The 22,686-nt window shown below is 38.1% G+C and overlaps 2 protein-coding genes and 1 long non-coding RNA gene across 10 annotated transcripts; 2 read left to right on the top strand and 1 right to left on the bottom strand.

Annotated features, from left to right (window-relative positions):
• Nucleotides 1-7,859: 7,859 nt before the first annotated feature.
• Nucleotides 7,860-9,774, top strand: LOC112295723 (uncharacterized). 2 transcript variants are annotated; one of them, XM_024547603.3, is made up of 3 exons: nucleotides 7,860-8,054; nucleotides 8,175-8,405; nucleotides 8,523-9,774. In XM_024547603.3, the coding sequence occupies exons 2-3, from the start codon at nucleotides 8,205-8,207 to the stop codon at nucleotides 9,249-9,251; spliced, it is 930 nt and encodes a 309-aa protein (XP_024403371.1). In that variant the 5' UTR covers nucleotides 7,860-8,054; nucleotides 8,175-8,204; the 3' UTR covers nucleotides 9,252-9,774. The 2 variants fall into 2 exon arrangements, with proteins under 2 accessions (XP_024403371.1, XP_024403372.1); XM_024547604.2 differs by having other exon boundaries at nucleotides 7,861-8,054; nucleotides 8,178-8,405.
• Nucleotides 9,775-12,289: 2,515 nt separating this feature from the next.
• Nucleotides 12,290-13,715, bottom strand: LOC149987357 (uncharacterized). Its single transcript, XR_016498607.1, has 3 exons — nucleotides 13,579-13,715; nucleotides 13,081-13,460; nucleotides 12,290-12,955 (listed from the first exon to the last, which is right to left on the bottom strand). It is a non-coding gene; the product is annotated as an uncharacterized LOC149987357 (long non-coding RNA).
• Nucleotides 13,716-14,278: 563 nt separating this feature from the next.
• On the top strand, nucleotides 14,279-22,467 carry LOC112295876 (putative phospholipid-transporting ATPase 9). 7 transcript variants are annotated; one of them, XM_073528863.2, is made up of 11 exons: nucleotides 14,279-15,596; nucleotides 15,894-16,104; nucleotides 16,598-16,846; nucleotides 17,079-17,520; nucleotides 17,699-19,404; nucleotides 19,556-19,667; nucleotides 19,919-20,419; nucleotides 20,579-20,677; nucleotides 21,150-21,421; nucleotides 21,785-21,896; nucleotides 22,221-22,467. In XM_073528863.2, exons 3-10 carry the CDS (start codon nucleotides 16,716-16,718, stop codon nucleotides 21,882-21,884), a joined length of 3,363 nt encoding a protein of 1,120 aa, XP_073384964.1. In that variant the 5' UTR covers nucleotides 14,279-15,596; nucleotides 15,894-16,104; nucleotides 16,598-16,715; the 3' UTR covers nucleotides 21,885-21,896; nucleotides 22,221-22,467. The 7 variants fall into 7 exon arrangements, with proteins under 7 accessions (XP_073384964.1, XP_073384959.1, XP_073384963.1 ...); XM_073528858.2 differs by having other exon boundaries at nucleotides 14,279-15,341; nucleotides 15,530-15,596; nucleotides 21,150-22,467; XM_073528862.2 differs by having other exon boundaries at nucleotides 21,785-22,467.
• The last annotated feature ends 219 nt before the right edge of the window (nucleotides 22,468-22,686 follow it).

Below are 22,686 nucleotides of genomic sequence, written 5' to 3'. Positions count from 1 at the left end.
TCCGTGATGAAGTCCATAGAAACAGAAGACCATGGTTGTTCTGAAATGGGTAATGGCTAAAGAAGTCCAAAAGGTCGATGACAAGGAGTTTTTGATCTTAAACAAACATCACATGATTGTACAAAATCTTTAATTGCCTTCCACATTTAAGGCTACCAAAAATCCCTATATATCAGCTCTAAAGTCTTATTATATCCAAAATATCCTGCTGCTGGGAAGTCGTAACGAGCTTGAAGAACACGTAAATGTGCTTCTCCTTCTAGAATATATAGGTGTCCATCGAAATAGAGTAGGTTGCTCTTGAATTCAAATTTAGAGGAATCATGAGATTTAGAAGAATTATTCTTGATATCATGAACAAGAGGCTCTAAAGACATACTTAACTAGACTTGCCTAAGAAAAGTTAAATCAACAGTCAATGTTGATTTTATTGCTCGAAGATGAAATTACTTTGGCTTCAAGAGAACCGTTCTTTGTTACTCAAAAGCTGCATCTCCTTCTTTTGGTACAAGATAAGAACGTCTAGACAAGGCATTGGACAAACCTTGTTGTTTTCTTAGCCGATAAGTGATGATGAACTTAAATCTTGATAAAGACATGGTCCAATGAGCTTGGCGATGATTTAATACGCGTGCTGACATAAAACATTCGAGGTTCTTGTGATCCGTATACACGGTGACTGGACTGAAAGCGCCTTCTAGATAATGATGCCATTCTTGAAAAGAATCCACAATTGCCAGAAGTTCTTTGTCGTGGATCTCATAATTGATTTCTGCTCTTGAGAATTTTCTTGAATGAAAGGCTACTGGATGAAGTTTGTCATCTATTTCCATTTGTGACAAAACTGCATCTAAAGCAAAGTCCGATGCATCTGTTTCCATAAAGAATGCTTTGGAAAAATCAACACGATATAAGATTGGCGCAGAAACAAACGCTGTCTTCAAAGATTCAAAAGCAACTTCCGCTTCTTGATTCCATTGGAGTTTGTCTTTAGAAGTCAAACGTGTAAGTAGAGCTACAACTCGAGAGAAGCCCTTGATGAAGATCTAATAGTAGTTGACAAATCCCAAAAAATATTCGACATCTCTTACTGTTTTTGGGATCTTCAATCTATAATAGTTTGAACTTTCTTAGGATCCATCATAAGTCCATCATTTGAAATGATATAACCTAAAAAATCGACTTGAGTAGTGTGGAATATATACTTTTCTATCTTGGCATAGAATCCTACATCTCTTAATTTTTGTAACACATGATGAATATGAAGTTCATGTTCTTCTGGATTCTTAGAATAGATCAAGATGTCGTCTAGATAACAAACTACAAAATCATCCAAAAACTCTCGAAAAACATCATTCCTTAGATGTTGAAAAGTTGTTGGTGTATTTGTAAGTCCAAAAGGCATGACGTTGTATTCAAAATATCTATATCTAGTTTGAAACGTAATCTTCCATTCATCTCCTTCTTTGATGCGTACTAGATTGTAAGCTCCCCGGAGATCTATTTTTGTATAGATCTTAGCTTGATTCAGCTTATCAAGAAGTCCAGATATTAATGGTAGTGGATACTTGTTCTTGATGGTAATCTTGTTGAGTCCTCAATAATCAACACACATCCGCAATGATCCATCTTTTTTCTTCACAAATAGAATTGGAGCTCCCGCCGGAGATTTAGAATGGCATATGAAATTCTTGGCTAGATTTTCTTCAATATACTCCTTGAGTTCAGCCAACTCATTTTGTGATAAACTGTAGATTGGTCCGAATGGCGGTTGTGCTCCTTCTTGAAGGTCAATTGAGCAATCATAGGGACGATGTTCTGGAAGTGTATCCACATTCTTTTTTTCAAATACATCTTGAAATTCTTGATATTGGCTTGGAATGCCACTTGAAGTCTTTTTATCAGTAGAAACGGGTGTGGCATAAATAATATATGGTGATTCTTTCATAGCAGCATACAAGAAAGCTTTTGCACCTATAAATACGAGTTTAATTAAACTGGACTTATGACTCTCTACTTGATTAACTACACTGTTAGTTATACTTTTAGAGAAAGTAAGAGTTCGGGAAATCTAATCTATTTGAGGGTTGTATTTTTCTAACCATGATAAACCTAAAATGATTGGATTAGAGGGAGATCTATTGATATTAAATACTACAAAGCTATTATGACCATTGATTATTACTTCTATAGGAAGGGTTTCGTGAGTAATATCTCCAAAAGACAATGGACGACCATCTATGACTTCTACATGAAGAGGTTTAGTTTTCTTTACTGAAGATATGCTATATCTTTTAGTAAAATCTTCATCTAAAAAATACGCTGGGGCTCCTGAATCTAATAAGGTAGAGACTTTGTAATGTTTAGGTCCTAAAATAACATTTAATGTAAAACAAGGAGAGGGCTCTGAGGAGAGAATAGGACCTTTACTAGATGTTGTGCAAGGTTCCTGCCACACGGTCTCTATTATAGCTGGACAAACTCGTTTTCTAACATATTGTCTTCTTTCACAGCCATACTCCTCATTTTGTGATTATGTCATTTCTTTGGATAATGTTGCGTAGTGTGTTTTGGTTCTCCATAATATAAACATAATCCTTCTTGACGACGATGAGTCTTTTCTTGCTCAGTAAGAGGTTTGAAACATATTGCATCAATTTGCATACCCTCTACTTCCAAATGTATGTGTTGAAGAGGTCTTGGTGTTGCCATTGAATTATAGTAACGTTGAGGTCCACTTGTACAGTTCTCAAATCGAAATTCAAAAAGGCAATTGTTGCACTTCACAGCAAAGTCAATTGCTTGACTCAATGTTTGAGGATCAAGTAAGTTGAGCATTAATTTTTTTACATCATATTGTAATCCGTAGAAAAATTGGCTAATAAGTGCAGCATCATCCTTCTTGATATCTATTGCAAGTTGTCGAAATTGTGAAGCGTATAATGTTACTGATCGATTACCTTGTCGTAAAATATGGATCTTATTGGTTGCAACACGAATTGCATCATTTTTTCCATACATGGATTGAAACTCTACAAGAAAAGCCTCTAGATTATCTAATATTGGATCTCGTCGTTCAAGAAAAGATGAAAACCACAATAGTACTGAACTTGAAAGAAGCGTACTAATGAATCTAACTTGCGATCCTGGAGTTGGATAGCTTTGGGGTTGAAGTTCAATCACAAGTTACACTTGATTGATAAATCCTCGAAACTTGGATCTGGTGCCATCAAACTTCTCGGGTAGGGCAATTCTTGGTTCTCTAATACTAGAAGGACGTTCCACCATAGGAGAAAGGACATGGTTTGGTGTAGATGTTGAAGCAACTCCAACCATCTCTATATTTTTACTTCCTACCAATCTTGTTGCTCGTTGTGGTGGTAAATTGAGTTGATGCATCACAAGCATCAACTCTCTCAATTGCTCTTGTATTTGTGCCATTGCACTCTTTATTTCAACAAGTTCTGCCATGATAATACTTAGAAGAGAGAAGATGTCTAATATCGCTCAAGTTAAATAGAAGAGAGAACTTGAGAACAAAGAAAATACTAAGGATAATATCAGTTTAAAAGAGGGTAATCCGCAACTTCTAATATGCTTATATCTTATCAAGAAAAAGGGGTAATCCACTCTTAATCAAGATTAAATAAAGCTCTAATATTATAGGTATACTCTTGTCAATCTGTGAAGGATAAGAACCCGATAAAAAAGTAATTCAGACAAGTGAGCCTTTACTCAAAGAAATGTAACAAAGTATAAATAAACAAGTATGTATATTGAAAGAGAAATTGGAATGGCTATTGCCAAAAGACAAGAAAACTAGAAATCCTTGAAACTAGACTAGAAGCAAGAAAGGACTTGACAAGAGTGAAGAAGGCTTCACTCTTATCTCTATATATACTATCTAACTTGGACTACATGGCGACGTTCTATAGGACCTCCAATATGTGTTGACTTTGTAGGATACATGCCTTGACTTATAAGGCAAGTTTTTCTATGTGTAGGCCACATTATTAGCTTGATCTTTAAGTTAACAACATGTATGGCACATGGCCAACGTTTTGACCACGTTTCTAATCCAAAAAGTCAAATAAAGACACCTATGAAGTCAAAGTAGTATCTATAAAGCTTCTAGGAAGCTTCCATATTAAATACTATAGAATTAATTTACTTTTATCTATTTTTACTTACTTCTACCTATTTGTATATATAATTACTAGCTTACATGAGTATGTCCATGATTCATATTATCTCTTACAAAGAACCAGCAGAAGCATGGAAGACTCTTTGCAACATCTATGAGAGGAAGAACTTATCCAACCTCATCTATACAAGGACGAAGTTCTTCACTTGCAAGATGGAAGAAGATCAAGACCTCATGATTCATGTTAATAAGGTAAAGGCTCTTACAAACTAACTTGCAACTGTTGACAAGCCTTTAGAAGAAAGTGATATTGTCATGACCTTGCTAATGAGCCTTCCCAAATCCTACAACTACCTTATTGTGGCATTGGAGTCCATCAAGCTAAAAGAACTTACAATGGATTATGTGACGGCAAGAATTGCCTATGAAGTAACCAAGAAGAAAGAAAATGAGCCTCAAAGTAAAGATTCAGTACTCTACTCACGTCAAAGCAAAGGCAACTATTCAAATCAAGGAGGTAATGTCAAATCTTGCTTCATTATTGGCAAAATAGGCCATTTTGCTCAAAATTGCTATAAAGAAAAAAGATGAAGAAAGACAATGCAAATTGTGTGCAAGATGAGTTTGGAGAACAAGATTATGCATTCACAGCAACAAATGGGACCTCAATGGCTACCATATCAAGATGGATTGTGGATTCAGGTTGTTCCAAGCATATGACACCTTATAAGTATTCATTTGATACTTATGAGGCTATTCCAGCATCAAACGTGGTATTGGCAGATAGTGGTACATGTCAAGCCATTGGAATTGGCTCTATTATGGTGGAGGTCGTTGTGAATGGACAAACCTATAGGATCATACTTAAAAATGTCCTTCATGTACCTAAGATAAATCAAAACCTACTTTCGGTGAGTAAACTTGTAGTAGAAGGTTTTAAAGTTCAATTTGACATGAATGGATGTTTTGTCAGAACATTGAGTGGAGACAAGGTCTTCAAAGGCTTGAAAGAAGGAAATTTGTACTACTTCATTTGTAAAAAGGTGAATGGAGTAGAAGTAGCTGCATATGCTGAGTTTACATCAAACCAAGACAAGTTGAATATATGGCATCATCGCCTTGGCTATTTGAATGTGAAGAGCATGAGAGAGCTGAAGACCATGGTAAGTGGCTTAGATCTTGGCAATACAAGCCATAATGTAAAACAACTTGCATGTGAAGGATGCATACAAGGCAAACAACAAAGGGCCTCATTTCCAAAGAGTGTAGCAACACGTGCTACGAAGTTGCTAGAGATTGTCCATTCAGATGTATGTGGATCTATGAAAAACACAAGTATTGGAGGATCAAGGTATTTTCTCACTTTCATTGATGATTATTCAAGAAAAATTTGGATCTATATTCTTAAAGCCAAGAGTGAATGCTTTTGGAGGTTTAAGGAATTTAAAGGACAAAGTGAATGCAAGATCAAGGTGCTACGTACGGACAGTGGAGGTGAGTATATATCTAAGCAATTTGATGTTTATTTGAAGAATGAAGGAATTGCTAGACAAACCACAATTCCATACACTCTACAACAAAATGGTGTTGCTGAAAGGACAAATCAAACCATTGTAGAGATAGCAAGGAGCATGCTTCATGCTCAAAACCTTAGCTATGAGTTTTGGACGGAAGCTATGGTGAATGCAGTATAAACAAGAAATAGATGTCCAAGAAGTGCTCTTGTATCAATGACACCACAAGAAGCTTGGAGTAGGAGACAACCTTGCATTTTCCATATGAGGACCTTTGGTTGCATTGCATATGCAAAAATACCAGATTGTATGAGGTCCAAACTTGATGCAAAAGGTACAAAGTGTGTGTTTCTTAGTTATTGTGAAGGTACTAAGGCATACAAGCTCATGTGCTTGGAAACCAAGAAGATCATCAAAAGTCGTGATGTTGTATTTTTGGAGTACAAGAGTGCTTGTGAGCATTTGGAGATGTGTCGAAGTAGGAGTAATGGTGTGTTTGTGGACACATCTTTGAATTCAGCAAAGAAACAAGAAGATAATGTCAATGAAGATGATGAAGATGAAAAGCCAAAGTAGGTTGAAAAGATAAAGGCTCATACAATTGAAAGGACCAGCAATATGAAAGAAATGAAGATGTTGAAGATTGGGATGATGATAATGATAAAGAGTACCAACCATTGAATGAGAAACGACAAGGTTTAAAAGTTGGAAAAGAACAAAGAATATAACAAGGTGAATGTTCTTCAATCAATGAAAGGAGATATCTATTGAGAGAAAGAAAGCAACGTGGCGAATGGTGGAAGGATCACATCTTCTCTCAAGTAAGAAAAGAACATGCAAATGTTGCTCTTCTTGCTGATCTATTATCTTTGTGTGATGCTATGAAGTATGAAGATACAATCAAGTGGGAGAAGGCTATGGAAGAAGAGTACCAATCTCTTATGGACAATGGTACATGGGAATTGGCACTTCTTGCAACAAATCGATCTAGTATTGGTTGTAAGTGGGTGTTTAGGACTAAAAGAGATGCAATGGGTGTGGTGGTGAGGCACAAGGCAAGATTGGTTGGTAAAGGATACTCACATGTTGCTGGAATTGATTTCAATGAGACTTATGCACTCATTGTCAAATTCACCACTCAAGGACCAAGCACATTGATGTTCAATATCATTTCATACGAGAGAAGATTAAAGATGGAATAATAGGTATGAAGTATTGTGCTACAAATGACATGCTTGCTGATGTGCTTACAAAGGCATTAGTCAAGGATAGACATCATGATTTGATTCAAAGATTAGGATTAAAAGCCTTTTGAAAATTAGCAAAGTGGGAGTGTTGAAGAACAACAAGTACTTGCTTAGTTACAACCACATAAAGTTTAAGTATAGTATATTGCTAATAATGAAAAGGCAACAAAGAAATAAAATAAGTTATTATGGTACTACCGAGGATTTAGTAAGATGAGGTAGAAACGGATGTAATATCAAATGGATGGAGGTTGCCTTGTTGGTGGGCAAACCACCACCTATAAGTAAAGAGTGTTGGAAGTAAGAATTATCTTCCTCCACACTTCTCTTAGAGTACAATCTTTGTTGATGCTAAGTATTTGTAGCCTTTAGACTTCTCTTTTTCAATAGGTACAACATATGTTTGCTCTTCAAACAAGACATATTTAATGAAGATAGTCAAATGAAATCACAAACCTCCTCCTGAAGTGCACATGCCTTATATCAATTAGAAACCATGATATATACACCCAAACCAAATGTTAAAATTAAATTAAATAAAATAAAAATCATAATCGATTTATTTTCATAACTACACCATTTCTGTTTTTAGCAAGGGCCTTAAGCACGTTCCAAGAAGCAGAAGAAGAAGAAGAAACAAAAAACAAAACAAAGTGAGAAGTTGCAGTTTTGTCAAACAATGGTTGTGACACTGACAGAATGCATGCTTCTAAGCCATCAAAAAGACTCGTGGCATCAAATCCAAGTGGTGGAATCAAAAAACATATCGTAAACTGGCAGAAAAACATGACAAAAATGGCATGTTTTCCAAGTTGAGAGAGATAAGATCCTGCAGCTTTATGATGCTACGTGATAAATATGCCAAAGGCGGTGGATGGATCTCTGCTAGTCAAAGGTTTGACCTTGAGGCCCAAGTCCACAGCTTTCAATCTAGAAAACCGCCCATTTCACTGCCACTATATGCCCGTATCACTCGGCGTCGATTCTTCACACTCATTAACCCGAAGTCCCATCTTTCCCCTATTTAGTCTCTACGCTTTCTCTTTTGGGTGGTACCCAATTTTGGGTAGCGTTGGGATTCCCTGATTTCTGCAACCCGATTTGATAAGTCAATCGACCTGCAGTGAAACAAGCAAGCAAGTGAGCGAGGTGAGAGGTTCAAGCGTTTCGTTACCCTTTTGGGGCAATGCTGTATGGCGTGTCCGTGTGTTTTTCAGAACCTGTTGGGTTGCCAGTAAGTGTAGAACTAACTGAATCAATGTTGGATAGTAGTGGCAGAGACGAGGTAAGGAACGCGCAATGGAGTATGGATCAAAAGCTCGGATTGGCTATGTTGCAGTTTTGCTGTGCATCTTTCTCTCCTTTTTCACTTACTCGGCGATGGCGCAGTGTAGTTTAGAGGAAAGCCGTGCTTTGCTCAAGTTCAAATCCGTGGTTCTCGATCCCAGAGATGACCTCGGGGATTGGGGGCCAGAGAGTGGAAACTGCTGCGGCTGGAGAGTGAGTTGAACATCCAAAACCCTCTTCTCCCTGCAGTTTGGAACCCGCTTGGGTCTAGGGTTTTCTCGTATCATTCTCTGGATGTGCCCTTGAACGCCGCTGTTTCTACAATTGCAGGGGGTTCTGTGCAGTAGATCAGGAGTCGGCGGCATAGATCTGGACCTCGACGTACCTATTCGTGGTCGTACTGTCACCATCGACCCAAACAACCCTCAGGCCTTGGTGATTGCCTACGAGGCGCTCTCGAAGCTCTCTCAGCTCGTCATCTTTCGCACGAACTGGGTTTCCTGGAGAGGCCCCCTCCCTCTCCGCGAGCTGTCCAAGCTCCCGCTGCGCGAAATCGTCATCCGCAACGGTGATATCGGCAACCAAGGCAGATTCGGAGGCTCTCTCCAGAATGACATTAGCAACTTCGCCGGCACTCTGGAGATTCTCGTCATCCAAGGCTCCTCGTACAACACCGGTCTACCTTCGGCACTCTGCAAGCTCAAAAACCTCAAAGAATTGGAGGTTTCACAGAGTTGGATCCCCAACCTCGGTCCAGCGTGCCTGGGATCGCTCACTTCCCTCGAGAAGGTGCGCATGCAAATGAACCGCAAGGCTACTGGAGGACTGCCTACCTGGCCCACGAGGTTGCCGAACCTCAAAGTCCTCGATTTCTCAAACAACGCGCACTCTGGCAGCATTCCTGCTCAGTATGGGAGGCTGGCCAATGTGCAACTTTCTCTGGCAGGGAATCGTCTCTCCAGCCGCATTCCTCCAGCATTGAGCGGCAAGCCTGAGTCCACCTTCCGCCCTGGCAATGAGGGTCTGTGCGGGGCTCCTCTTCAAGCATGTCCTGCGTAGCCTGCTGCTGCTCAGTTGATCAACAACCCCTTGTTGCAATCAAGGAGTGTTGGCTACACCATTGCATAAAATGCACCACACAGAATCCCATTGCAGAAAAACTGGACGAATTCGATCGAAATCAATCTGCAGGCGATACCATCAACAAACACAAAAATACGAGATTTAGCCACTACATTGTGTGTGTGTGTGTGCGCATTGTATTCATCTCTGGTTAGCATTTTTATTGCAAAACTAATCCTGTAGATTATTAGTGAAGTTGTTAATGCTTCTTCGTCTAAAAAATCTGCCTCTCTGCTTCGATCCCTGCTTCGTGTGGAAATCAACCAGGAACATCGTCGATGAAATGAAGTGTATGTTTCTCCTTTGTTGTTCACTCCTTCCCGTTCATGGCCACATTCATTCGATTAAACAAACACTGTAAATCCTCTCTGGGCTTTTAATTTCTGATGTAACTGATTCCCTCTGATCCACTTTGCCGATTCACAGGTTAGAGAATAAAGTTTAAAGAGTTTTATTGTTATATATATATATATATATATTTATTATGTGAACAATCTTGTGTGTGTATTTGTTGGAGAATATAGATTTTTGGAATAAAGAATGTAAGATATGTATATTTTTGAAAGTTTATTTTGGATGAGGTTGAACTTGGTGTTGTGTTGTGGAGTTAGATAGTTTGGTGACAACAATAGATTTATTTTTTCTTTTTGTCAAGTGCATCTTTTGTTTCTCATGTTGTTGAATTAGTAATTCAGGAAAGAATACCATGAAATTTAGATTTGAATTTTCAATGTTTATACATGTATTTTTAACTCTTTGAATCTATATAATATTTTTCTGTTTTAGTGTTTGTTAATTGTCTTTACATTTATTGCCATAATATTGGATGATGATATTTTTGTATGAAACCATTGTTTACCGTACCTTTTGTTTAGGTGTTAACTATTGATAAAATCAAAGTACAATGTTCAAAGTCCTACTTTTATTTTGAAAATGATATCCATATTATCTAAATAAAATTTTAAATGTTGATATATATATATATATATATATACATCAATTTTAATAATTTAATAATTTAATTTTTACATAAAGATTTAAATTTTCAAAAGTCTGTTTTTTTAGTGTATATATATATATATATATATATATAATTTAATAATTAAAGATTCAATTTTATTTTCCATACAAATATAATATTATAAAACCACAAAACACAAATGATGGACAATAAAAGCTGACTTAAAACCGACGTTTTTCTTTTTTCTTTTTAATAATTTGTTTAAAAGTTACTTTAAATTTAGATTTTTAATATTGTGTAATACATGCAATTCCACAATATTCTATAAAAATATCTATATTAAAAATTCAAAAATCACCCCCTTGTATTTTCTATAAGTTTTTTATAAAAATAATTGTAACTTGGTCATTGTTAACAAAAAAATTACAAAAAGAATAATATTTTTAATATCATTTATAAAACATTTTAGTTTCAACTTACTATGATGTAATTATTAACTTGACACAATCTCTCTCTCTCTCTCTCTCTCTCTCTCTCTCTCTATATATATATATATATAATTAATTATTAATTCTTTTAGTCTTAAGTTTTAAACATAATATTTTATTCTAAAATTGAATACAATTTTTGAATTGTTATTTGAATAGTTTTTAATTTGATATTTTTTAAGTATAATTTATTTAATTTGATGGAAGAGATAACTTTTATATTTTTTATTGTAATTTTATGAATGTTTATGATATTTTGTCTTTATAAAAATAATATAATTATATGAATATTAAATTTGATGTATAGAACTTGTTAAGATTATTAACGTGTAATAAATATAAATATATTTTAAAACTTCTTTGTTAAATTTTTTAAACATAAAAAATGCTTTTTATATCAGATTTTAAAAAATTTGTTGAAATATTTAATTTTAAATTTGGTTATTATATTACGTATTTTTTAAAATTTGTATTGATTTATTTATTTATAGTAGATCAAAATTTTATCTTAAATCAATCAGTCAATCTATATATATATATATATATATATATGCACATATGCATATGTGTGTTTTTATACCAATTCTTGTGTTGATTTTTTGTGAGATTTTAAAATTTTAAAAATAAAAATGAAATCTTTGTGGTAATTTATATCCTTAGTTATAAATGTTTCAGTGAATTGTTGCCTATCAAATTCAATAGAAAAGGATTAAGAAAAGAACATGTTGAATTTAAACAAGTTGCCAATCAAACATGTATGAGTGGCTAAAACCTAATCACAATAATTTTGTTCATTGATAACTCTGAATACTTTCTAATAGCTAAGTATAATCAGCACATAAATCAATAATAAAAAATAATATAGTGAAATTGAAATATTTTTGTGTAAAATTAATAGGGATTCCTCTTAGTATAGAATCGAGAATGTGAGAATATAAATGTATGAATGTAAAAAAAAAAAAGTTGATTGTTGAAGGCACTTAAATGAATGATATAAAACAGGAAGAAAAAAATAAAAAAAAGGAAAAAAAAAGACTGAAAATACTGGTTCTGATTTTTACCATCTTATATCAATAAAACCATAACCGTATTTTATAATACAATAAACAAAAGACTTCACAAAATTTTTGAATATCCTCAGTTAAATCACTTGTTAGTTTTTTATTTTTATTTTTATTTTTATTTTTTATAGATATATATTGAATTTTCTTTGTGATGTTTATTGTCTTACCACTTGTATAATGGCGTTTTTACTTAAGATTTCTGAAAATTTGTATGTGATTTTTTTATTTTTATTATTAGTAAATACATTAGGTGAAGGAAACTATGCAGTATCATGTTTGATTAAGGAATGATCGAATTTAGAACATCCATTAGCAATTACTCCATATCCAGAACTTGGGTTGTGCACATTAATCCTCAACTGTATTAAACCAACCATCACAGTTAAAGCCTAACATGCACAGAAGACCCAATTCGAGACACATGAAGAGGGTCCTAAGATGAATTAATGCAAGACATTCATATCATCTGGAAACACACACACACATGTATTCTTCATCAATTTTGATCCTTACACATATTTAAGTAGGCTTTAATTAGGCAATTTGCTTCCCTACACACTCTCTAACTTAGCAAGCAATTCCTAACTTGTGCAGATTATGTGGGTTGCACAGTTTCCCCTAACAGTAACATTGCTCTGACATTGGAATTTGAAGGATAAAAGTGTGAGTGGTGGTTGCACCTGATGGTTTTAATAATCTCTGTCGACGTTGCATTTACTGGCCCATAATTCATCAGTCTGCTCATCGAAATGAAGAAGCAAAAAGGTTTAGGGTTTCTGCAACACAGATGTGTGTGTGTTGCAGTGGTAATGGCCAGAAACAACATGGAATCCTTGCTGCATGTGTTCTTCCATCTACTCTTGGATCAGTGCTCAGTGTGTTTGCATAGAATCTTCGCTCTCTCGTTCATGTCATCCTTTTGCCTATTATATCCTCTACGCTGAGTTTCTTATCTTGCTTTGGTGGCTCTTTAGGCATGGGTGGCAGATCCACCGGCTTGTTGAATTGCTTTAGATCGTCGAGGTCTTCGTTGTGAGGCATGATGTCCTTGAGTGAATCCAGTTCTGCCAGCACGTTGTTCAGCCGTTCATTCATTTTCGCCAGCTTGTCAATAGTGGGATCTGAAATCTGTCATGCAGATTTTCTATTATTATAGTTATATGCTCAAACTTGAAGTCCTAATTTCTCAAGCGTGTTTGGAGAATGTTTTGTGAGCATCACAGAGTGAACAAGTATTCGAACAGATGGGGTACCTTCTTTGACTCGGGATTCTCCATTACGCGCCAAGCAATTCACCTCGCCGCTGCTCGTTTGCTGGATTGGAAAAACTCTGCGCAATTGCGTTGTTGAACTGCAGCCTACTCACTCCGAGATAAAGGAAAATCACTCCAATTTGAATGCCATCGCTACGTTTGTGTGCATGGAATAAAACATGGTCGAAGAAGAGGAGAAGGTGGCAGACGGTTTTAGTGGTTGGTTAGACTTCTTCAGACCAATTTGATCTCAGGCATGTTCTCCAGGCGCCACCAAATGACACCCAACAGTTCCGGATGCATTTCATGCACCAAGTGTTGCAAATTCCGCACTCTCATTACAATAACGAAAAAACATTGATCCCAATGAATTCGCTTCTCTGTTACGTTGAAAAAGAAGGAAGGTGAGAACACTAAAACACTCAAGGATACAAAAAAACTCAAGAGTTTGCGCTACCAAAGCAAATCAGATAGGGTTTGAGGTTGCTTGTGTAATACGATTGATTCTGGGTGCTCTTCTCCGTCTGGTTGTCTTCTCCGTCTTGAGCACATCACAAGTTTGATTAGAAATTTCAACACTGGAAAATTAAACATAGGAGACAAGTTGCTTGAACGCGTATATGAACCTCGCGAATGTCTAACAATAAGTGAAAATTGCTGTGTTGTCTACATTGTCCAAGCGGAGCTGATCCTTGCAAGAATTTATGAGATTGCACTCGAAGAGCTGGGCTCAACTTAACGTAGATGCACTTCCTCAACTCCTAAACGAAAGCAGAGGTGCAAACAAGCAAAAGTTCATAATACAAAGGATCCACATAGAGAAGAACAATGCAAAACATGAATGATCGTTACACAGAAAGTCAATCGATAATATTACATGATCAAAGATACAACTGATCCTTGCTCCGAAGTTGAACAAAATTAAGTTGTGATGTGCTGGACTGATTGGGAACCGAACCAATAGGAAAATAGTTGTCCTAGTTGACGTTAAAAAGTTTGTTGTCCTCTCGAGGACATTCCCACGATATACATAACGAAAGACGTTTAATTGCTTAGTTTTGATCTCGTCAGAATCTCAAACTGGAAAGTAAGTCAAGTTTGTCTTTGCTAAAGCAAAAACCTCAACCAGAAGTGCGATTTTCTGAATGAAGGATGAGTGTGGCAACCTCGGCACCAAAACGATTGGTCTGCGAGAATGACGAGGGTTAAGCCCACGAACTTGTGCAATGTCGTCGTCTAACCACGGAATCTGATTTGTTGGGCCCATATCTATGGCTGTTATCGTATTTTTATTCATTTTTTCATTTAACATTTTGTAAGTTCGCAATGGACAGTCTGGTAGATTTTCAAAGAGGTTGTTGCTTGAGACGTCAGTGTCAGGAATTATACACCCGCATTGCTCCTTTTCTGATGACGATCATGGCTGTAGCATCTTAAAGTTTTCGCTTCGATGGTATTGCTACACTCTCCCTGTAGCTTTGAACATAACGGCTTTGAAACTTCTGTTATCAAAGTAAAGACCAGTTTGTGTGCAGATTGCATTGCAACATGGGATTAGCGATTTTCATGATGATGTTTGAAATGCCTTTTTTGTTCTTGTTCGTTGATGACAGTGGACAATTTTTGTTGTTCGGGGTTGTGCAAATTGCTATCTGCAGAGGTTTTACCGTCCTTAAACGTGTTTTATCAATTGATAGTGGCGCATCGATTTTGAAGGGGACGGCCACGAAGCTGGTTTCAGACCTGTCTGTTGCTTGCTAGGTGCATGCGTGTGAAGGGTTGTTTACTGTGAGAATTGACATAGTGTTATGGACATTCTTCAGCACATCATAATTGCGACAAGGCACGTTAACCATAGCATGGTTGATCAGCAAGAGTAGAGCTTCAATACTGCGTCACATTCTGTGGAAATATGAACTACTATTCAGCATGAGGTCCATGTCCCGAGTCTCTGTCCGCATTACCTTACGGAATGAATATCGCTTCTTTCTTCCTCACCTCTGCATCCACAACAGAGTAGTCGAGCTATTTGCGAATTTCACTCTCTCTGGATGGATTCGCATAATGCTCCCGATGTGGAAGCGCATCTCTGTGTGTAATGAAGCATATTTTGTTATGTTATTAGTCTGCAACCTTAAGCCCTAAATTCTGTTGTATTCATACAGATAGAACTGCAAACAAGATTGCACACGTAGGGACACTACGTTGCAGACCTCTCAGCTTTTCTCTTCACTAAGGAAGGTTTCTCTCACACGCTTCGGGTATTATGCCCGTTTTACATGGCTTTCGATATGCAGATTATCTGCAATTTGACATGGCATCCGAACAGTATCTGAGTATGGTGTGTTTAGATTTTTCTTGCTAGGCTGAATTTGAGTACGCTAATTTAATAATTTCAGTGATTGATTTCTTTTTATTTTCTGTTCTAAAATGGGCGGTGCTTACGCAGAAGGCAGGATGTCTTCACAGGATGAGTTTTTCCAGAAAACCCTAATATGTGCTCTTTAAAGTTCAAGGTATGCCCGATAAGTCTAGAAAAAAAATTAAGAAACGGGTTGAGGAAGTATCGGATACTTATCAATTTCTTGTTCAGTATCATTTGATCAGCGTTGACTCTACAGAAATGATTTTGCCGTAGAACACAGTTTCGAACTGTTGTTCATTTCATCGCTCTTTGAGCTGTTAGAAAGTCCCACTGTCAATTTCAAAATTATCTGGCTTTCCGTATGGAATGTGCTTTCCCTGGACCTATCCGATTGCGATTGTTCCGATCATTATTATCTGATCCATCATAGGTTCACTTGGATGAATAGGGTGGAGAACAAACATGAACCGAATGCTGGCCAACAAAAGTAGACGCAATCATTTGGAGTCAGGATTCAGCCTCATGAAAAGGCACGTCAGAGTATTTTCAACTGGCCGGGGAGATGGACGCAGATTAATTGTATCTGAGATAAATCGGAGGATACGTCGACTGCAAGTGGATTACCTCTGCTCGAAGTTGTCTTCTCCGTAGCTCCTGAGGTCAGTGCATAAAGTCTAGATCTCCATGCAGTTTTTTAAGTCCATTGGAGTCGATACGTGACAGTGATACTTGACTGTTAGATCCTTGAGGTATTGTCTTCACAATTTTACTATTTTCAAGAGATCGGTAAGCAAAATAGAAATCTGAATGACTCGCAGACAGGTTTTGCACAAAATTAATCAATGTCGATGTGCAAGTGGATTTGTTCTATTGTTTATCCTCTTAATTAGGTAGGATAACGAAAATTAAACGCTCATAGCTGTTCATCTCCAATGTAATTCAAAGTCAGAAATTCGTAGTTTGGCACAGCGTTGTTTTAGATGCGGAATTTTAATGCAATCACTTCTAATTCCTGCTGTTCTTGTTTAACATTGGAATCGAATGGGGTTGAAGATTATCATAATGTTAAGCAGTCCATACATTTTTCCTTTTCACGTTTATGGCTCATAGATTTCCTGCATGCACTGATCGTGCGGAACATATCTTGATCAGGCCTTCTCCTCTTTTGAAAAGCTCGTGCACGAGGATGAGCACTATCAGGGTGGTATTGTCAAAACTGACGGTGAATTTAAAGACGTTATAGAGAAAACAGCAACCAGAGTTTTCAAGAATGGAACAGTGTATTTCTTTTTTAAGAGGGAAAGGGTGGCGGTTTCGTCAACTTCAAGCTGCGACTTCAGGCATGGAGGATGAACCGCGTGTTCTACACTGTAACCGTCCTGATCTCAACGCCAAGTATGAGTAAGTTTTGTATCTGTTGTAAAATATTTCTAGATTCAGTTGTGGTTGCTCTAGTATCCCGGTTGTTCACTGATTGCATATGCTTACTAATGAGCCCAACGACGGATCCTACACCGGTATATTTAAGTTGGTCGCCATAACACTACAATTTTCTCGCATTCCTCTGCAGATCTTCATTTGTGCTTTGTCGCTTTAGATGCCCGTCTTCTGCTCACCCCATTCGTTTTTTCAGATACGTTTCTAATCGAACGTCATCGACGAAGTATACTTGGTGGAGTTTTCTACCAGGGGCATTGTTTGAACAGTACCGTCGCGCAGCATACTGGTATTTCACAGCCATGGCTGTGTTATCACTGTTACCCTTCAGCCCCTACAACACCGTCAGTATCTGGCTTCCACTTGCGTTTGTGTTGACGCTTGGCATTGTCCGTGAGCTTTGGGAAGATTTGCGACGTGGTCAGGGTGACCAAGAGGTGAATAATCGACCTACTCTTGTGCACACGGGTAATGGTCAATTTGAGGAAAAGAGGTGGAAGCTCTTGCGTGTAGGTGATGTAGTAAAAGTAATTGATGGAGAGTATTTTCCAGCTGATTTGTTGCTGCTTTCTTCCACTGGACCGGAAGTCACTTGCTACATTGACACTAAGAATCTCGACGGAGAGACCAATTTGAAGGTCTTCTTTCACTCTACTTGAGAACCTTCCACCTCTTTACTCTTTAAAGTGCCACTTTCAAGGCTAGCAAACAGTGTTTCTGAATCTACGCTTGGCGAGCTATCATTGTGGTGGTTTCACGTGACCATTCTAGTTTGGGATAATGAAGTTTGTGGTCCTTGGCGAGTGTGACATGCAGGTGCGCCATGCTTTGGAGTGTACATGCACAATTGGCCAGAAAAATGGTGAGAGTGTATTAGGAGAGTTTTGGGCCACTGTGAGATGCGATGGTCCAAATGCATCTCTTTACAATTTTGCTGGGCTGATGGAGTTGCCAGATGGGCAAGTGTACCCTATTGGACCTCCCCAAATTCTTCTCCGCGATTCAATCCTTCAAAATACTGGAAGCGTATATGGAGTTGTGATCTACACTGGTCATGACACAAAAGTGATGCGTAACTCAACTCCGCCCCCATCGAAAAGGAGTCGTGTGGACTGCACCCTCGACAAATTGATTATTGCAATGTTCGCCATTTTGGTTGCATTGTGTATAACCACAGGCGTAACCATGGTGATTCAAACAAAGCAGGAGGGCTCAAATGCCTGGTACTTGCAACCAGGGCTGAGTAATCCATATTTCGATCCCAAGAATGCTGCAACCACCGGCATTGTCTCTTCTGTGAATGGCTTAGTTCTGTATGGTTACCTTATACCCATATCGCTCTACGTCTCGCTGGAGGTTGTCCGAGTCCTGCAAGCACTAGTCATGATGGTGGATATCCAAATGTACGATTCAGCCACTGACAAGCGGTTTCGAATCAGATCTACTAGTTTGAACGAGGAGCTTGGGCAGGTGGATACAATCCTCTCTGACAAGACGGGAACTCTCACATGTAATCAAATGGACTTCTTCAAATGTTCTATAGCGGGCGTCTCTTATGGCAAAGGAGCCACAGAAGTTGAAGCCTCAATTTCCCGCCTTGGTTTGTCTATTGGGGAAAGAGTCACTCAGTCTTGTCGTCGAGATGTGGTAGAGCACAGCACTACGTCTAACATCCACTACAGAGATACTGATCATAGTGTTGCTAGTACAAGTGAGATTGAAGGACCTACTCATAATCCTTACAAAGAAGAAGGGTTTAACTTCTACGATTCTCGGATACTCGCAGGAAATTGGGTACGTGAGAAGGGTCGGAAAGAAATCCAATTCTTCTTTCGTATTCTTGCGCTATGCCACACAGCCATTCCAGATGGGACCCCTGAAAACCCTGCTTCCATGCGCTACCGGGCTGAGTCTCCGGATGAAGCTGCGCTTGTTGTGGCTGCGAAGCAATTTGGATTTTACTTTTACAATCGTACGCCGACAACCATTTACTTACGAGAGACGCACGAGCCAGGAGCAGAGCCAGTGAATGTAAAGTACCAGATCTTGAATGTGCTAGAATTCAGCAGTGTGCGGAAGCGTATGTCTGTGATAGTTCGTTTTCCAGATGGAATTTTACTACTGCTCTCTAAAGGAGCAGACTCAGTGATACTTGAGCGTTTGGACCCTCAAAATCAAGGATTTGTGTCCGAAACTATCAAGCACTTGAAGGACTATAGTAAAGTTGGTCTACGCACCCTCTTAATCGCCTATAAGGTGATTCAGGAACATGAGTATCAGACATGGCAAGTGCGGTTCGCAGAGGCGAAGGCTACACTTGGGCGAGAACGCGAGATTCGCACTGACGAGGTTGCGGAAGAGATTGAGAGAGGACTGACAATTGTAGGAGGCACTGGGGTAGAAGACAAGCTCCAGGCTGGTGTCCCGGAGACAATACATCGACTTGCATGTGCAGGTCTCAAAATCTGGGTCTTGACAGGGGACAAAGTGGAGACTGCGATCAACATAGGTTATGCTTGCAGGTATATCGCCAGTGTTCAAACCTCTCCTTTTCCAGTGCTACATCTGATGTAGGTTGCACGATATTAAATTAATTTTAATGGTCTCATGATCTAGCAATTTATTGATCTGAATTTTATATATATATATATATATATATAAGCTTGCATGCAGATTGCTGAGACATGGAATGGAAAATCTTATAATAAGTTTGGAGAGCAATGAGACCTTTACCATTAAGGAAAATTCTGAGAGGAACCATCTTTCACGAGATGATGCCTCAAAGGTTTGCCTTCAGCGTTCACCTGATGATATCCTGTTTAAAGCGGAGTCCTTTCTTGCTGTGCCTGTAATTGACACTGAAGGGTTAAATTTGATTTGATTTGATTTTATTTTTCCATGATGAATTGATAAGTAAAGCATGTGTAAAAGTTTCTGTGTGACAGTACTCTCTCCTAATTTATCTCATGTTATTTCGTGTTTATGTTGCGCCAATCGTGTGAACTTTTGAAGTTTATGTTACTGCTAATGTCGCAGGCTTTGAAAGACTTGGTGGCGCGAAAGATTACAGATGCATTAGAATTGGTGACAGTGTCAAATTCAAATCCTAGAATGGCAGAAACAGGGGACCTGGAAGCTAGGTCTGGAAACCCAAATTCTTGTAGAGGTTCGCAAATGACCAAGTTTTCACCTATATCTCAAGTGGATAAATTTGGTTGGGCTGAATGCCTCAAAGCGGTTGATGAAACCAGCCCCGACACTCAAGTTGAGTATGCTTTAACGATTGATGGACAATCATTAGTATTCATTATGGCAGATGTTGATCTACGGGATCAATTTTTGCGGGTTTGTATGAGCTGTGCATCAGTTCTTTGTTGTCGTGTTTCTCCTCGACAAAAAGCCCAGGTGACAAAACTTGTATGCAAAGGATTGGAGAAAAGTCGTCTTTGTCTTGCCATCGGCGATGGCGCAAATGATGTCGGCATGATTCAAGCTGCTAACGTGGGAGTTGGCATAATCGGAGTTGAAGGTGCTCAGGTAGTTCATTATCTACACCTGTCATTTATGTGAGTACGATGTTAGTTATACATGATTTTCTTCAAGTCCTATTGTTTGCGGACAGTGGAGTTAGCCCTCATAAACAACTTTGTTGAAAGGAGTGACATGCTTTCACGTGGAATTTCTTGACATTATTAGGCTGCAATGACTGCTGATTATGCAATTGGACAATTTCGGTTTTTGGAGCGACTGCTTCTAGTTCATGGGCATTGGTGTTACCGCCGCGTCTCCGTGATGGTACGTGTTTTTGCTTTTTTTTTTCTTTATTTTTTTCTTTTTTCTGTAAAAAGGCTAGATCTGTTAGTTTGATACTTGTTCATCCAAAACAATGTGTTTTCTGTTTCCATGGTCAAATCAAAGATTTCTATTTTAAGGTATTCAACCATATTGTTATACAAAAGGGTTCAAAAGTGAAGTTATAACTGTTGTTGATGAAATTTCAAGTTGTCGGCTAAAACCGTACCATAGTCGACCCTCTTTAATTGTTAGCAATTTAGAGGTAACATTTATAGAGGGGTAACACTTATGAAACCTTAAAATTGGTAAGAGATTTGTTAAACATCATACCACAAAGTATAGTTCTTTTAAAATAGCATTTAACAGTGACTCAGTTTTATGGATTCTGCTTCAAGTAACGCCACAGCATGTTTGCTGCAAATTCTCGCATCTGAGCCCCTCTGTCGTCCCTAATTGAATGATATGTATGCAGATACAATATTTCTTTTATAAAGTTTCCTTACTGGGCTGGATTTCATTCTATTCAAATATTGAGGCGCATTTCTCTGGACAGCCACTCTTCAACGACTGGTACGCCTCCTTTTACAATCCAGTCTTCACAGCACTGCCAATCATGGTCGTGGCAGTGATTGATCAAGATGTAACAGCTGCTCAATCTTTGAAGTACCCAGAGCTCTACCGAGCGGGGCAGAGGAGTGAGCTGTTCAACATCAAAACAAGTTGCTTGTGGCTGCTGAACTCCTGGTACTGTTCGATGATCATCTTCTTCTTCCCAGTATTGATGCTCGGACCGTGTGCTTTTCGTTCTGACGGCCAAGTTGGAGCTCACCAGGACTTTGGACAAGCCATGTTCACAGGGATTATTCTTGTGCCCAACTTACAAGTCTTTTTATCAATTCAGTATTTTACATGGATCCACCATATCGCCATCTGGGGTAGCATTTTGTCTTGGTATTTATTTATCCTTGTTTTTGGGTCCCTGCCCCCCAAATTGTCCACCGTTGCCTACAAAGAGTTTTCAGAGGTCCTGGCTCCTGCAATTAGCTACTGGCTCCTGCAATTGCTGGTCGTAATTGCTTCTTTGTTGCCAGATTTTGCTTGCCGCAGCTACAAATGGATCTTCCAACCAACCAATTGTCAAATTGTCCTTGAGCTGGCTCGGCTCCAAGTTGCTGCTGATCAACGTCCAGACCATCATCTCCTTTAGTTTTTCTTTTTGGTACGTAACAGACCTTATTCAATTAGGTGCTTCAATGAGCAAGGCTCTCAACGCATTAGAGTTGATATTAAAAACATCCCCACGTTGATTAACTTTTCACACCAAGGTCCTCTCTGACCATGTAGAGTGCGCCTCCTTGTGGACTTTAGATCTTCCCTCTGGCTCTGGAGTATTTGAGTTATAACACACTTCAAGGCTCAATGATCAATGCATGTTGGCATATAAAATAGGTCCTCTTGCTCAGATTAACTGAGATCTATTTTATCCCCTCAACCTTAAAACATGACATGGTCATTCTTGCATTGTTCACCTGGTTTTGTGTAGCTGAAGAATTTGAACAGCTGCAACAAATTTAGTTCTGTCGAAATCGGTCTAGAACATTTCAGCGAATTTCCTTTCATGTACCGTATCAAGGTTATACCCTTCGTTCTTACACTACGATTCAAAGTGAGGCTTCTACATTAGATACACCATGGTGGCAATTGATACCTGCCTGGTATCTGATCATACTTTAATATGAGGCCACTTTGATGAAATTTGGCATTTTTTAAAATATTTTGTGTATTATAATTTTTTTGGTTCTTTACCAATATATTATATTGGAGGATACGAATTTACAATATGACACATTTGAGTTACAAACATTCAAGGCAAGTAACACATGTATGAGATGTAGATAGACATATTATACTTCTTGCTAGTCAATTAAGACAAGGTTAATAAATGTTAATTGATATGTTTTACTTCTTGCTAATCAATTAAAAAAATGTTGATAGATGTTAGTAGGAAC

This window comes from Physcomitrium patens, chromosome 19 (genome assembly GCF_059467195.1).
Source record: "Physcomitrium patens ecotype Gransden chromosome 19, ASM5946719v1, whole genome shotgun sequence".
Taxonomy (NCBI): domain Eukaryota; kingdom Viridiplantae; phylum Streptophyta; class Bryopsida; order Funariales; family Funariaceae; genus Physcomitrium; species Physcomitrium patens.
The sequence above is the reverse complement of the archived record's forward strand: the minus strand, read 5'-3'. Positions and strand labels throughout refer to the sequence as shown.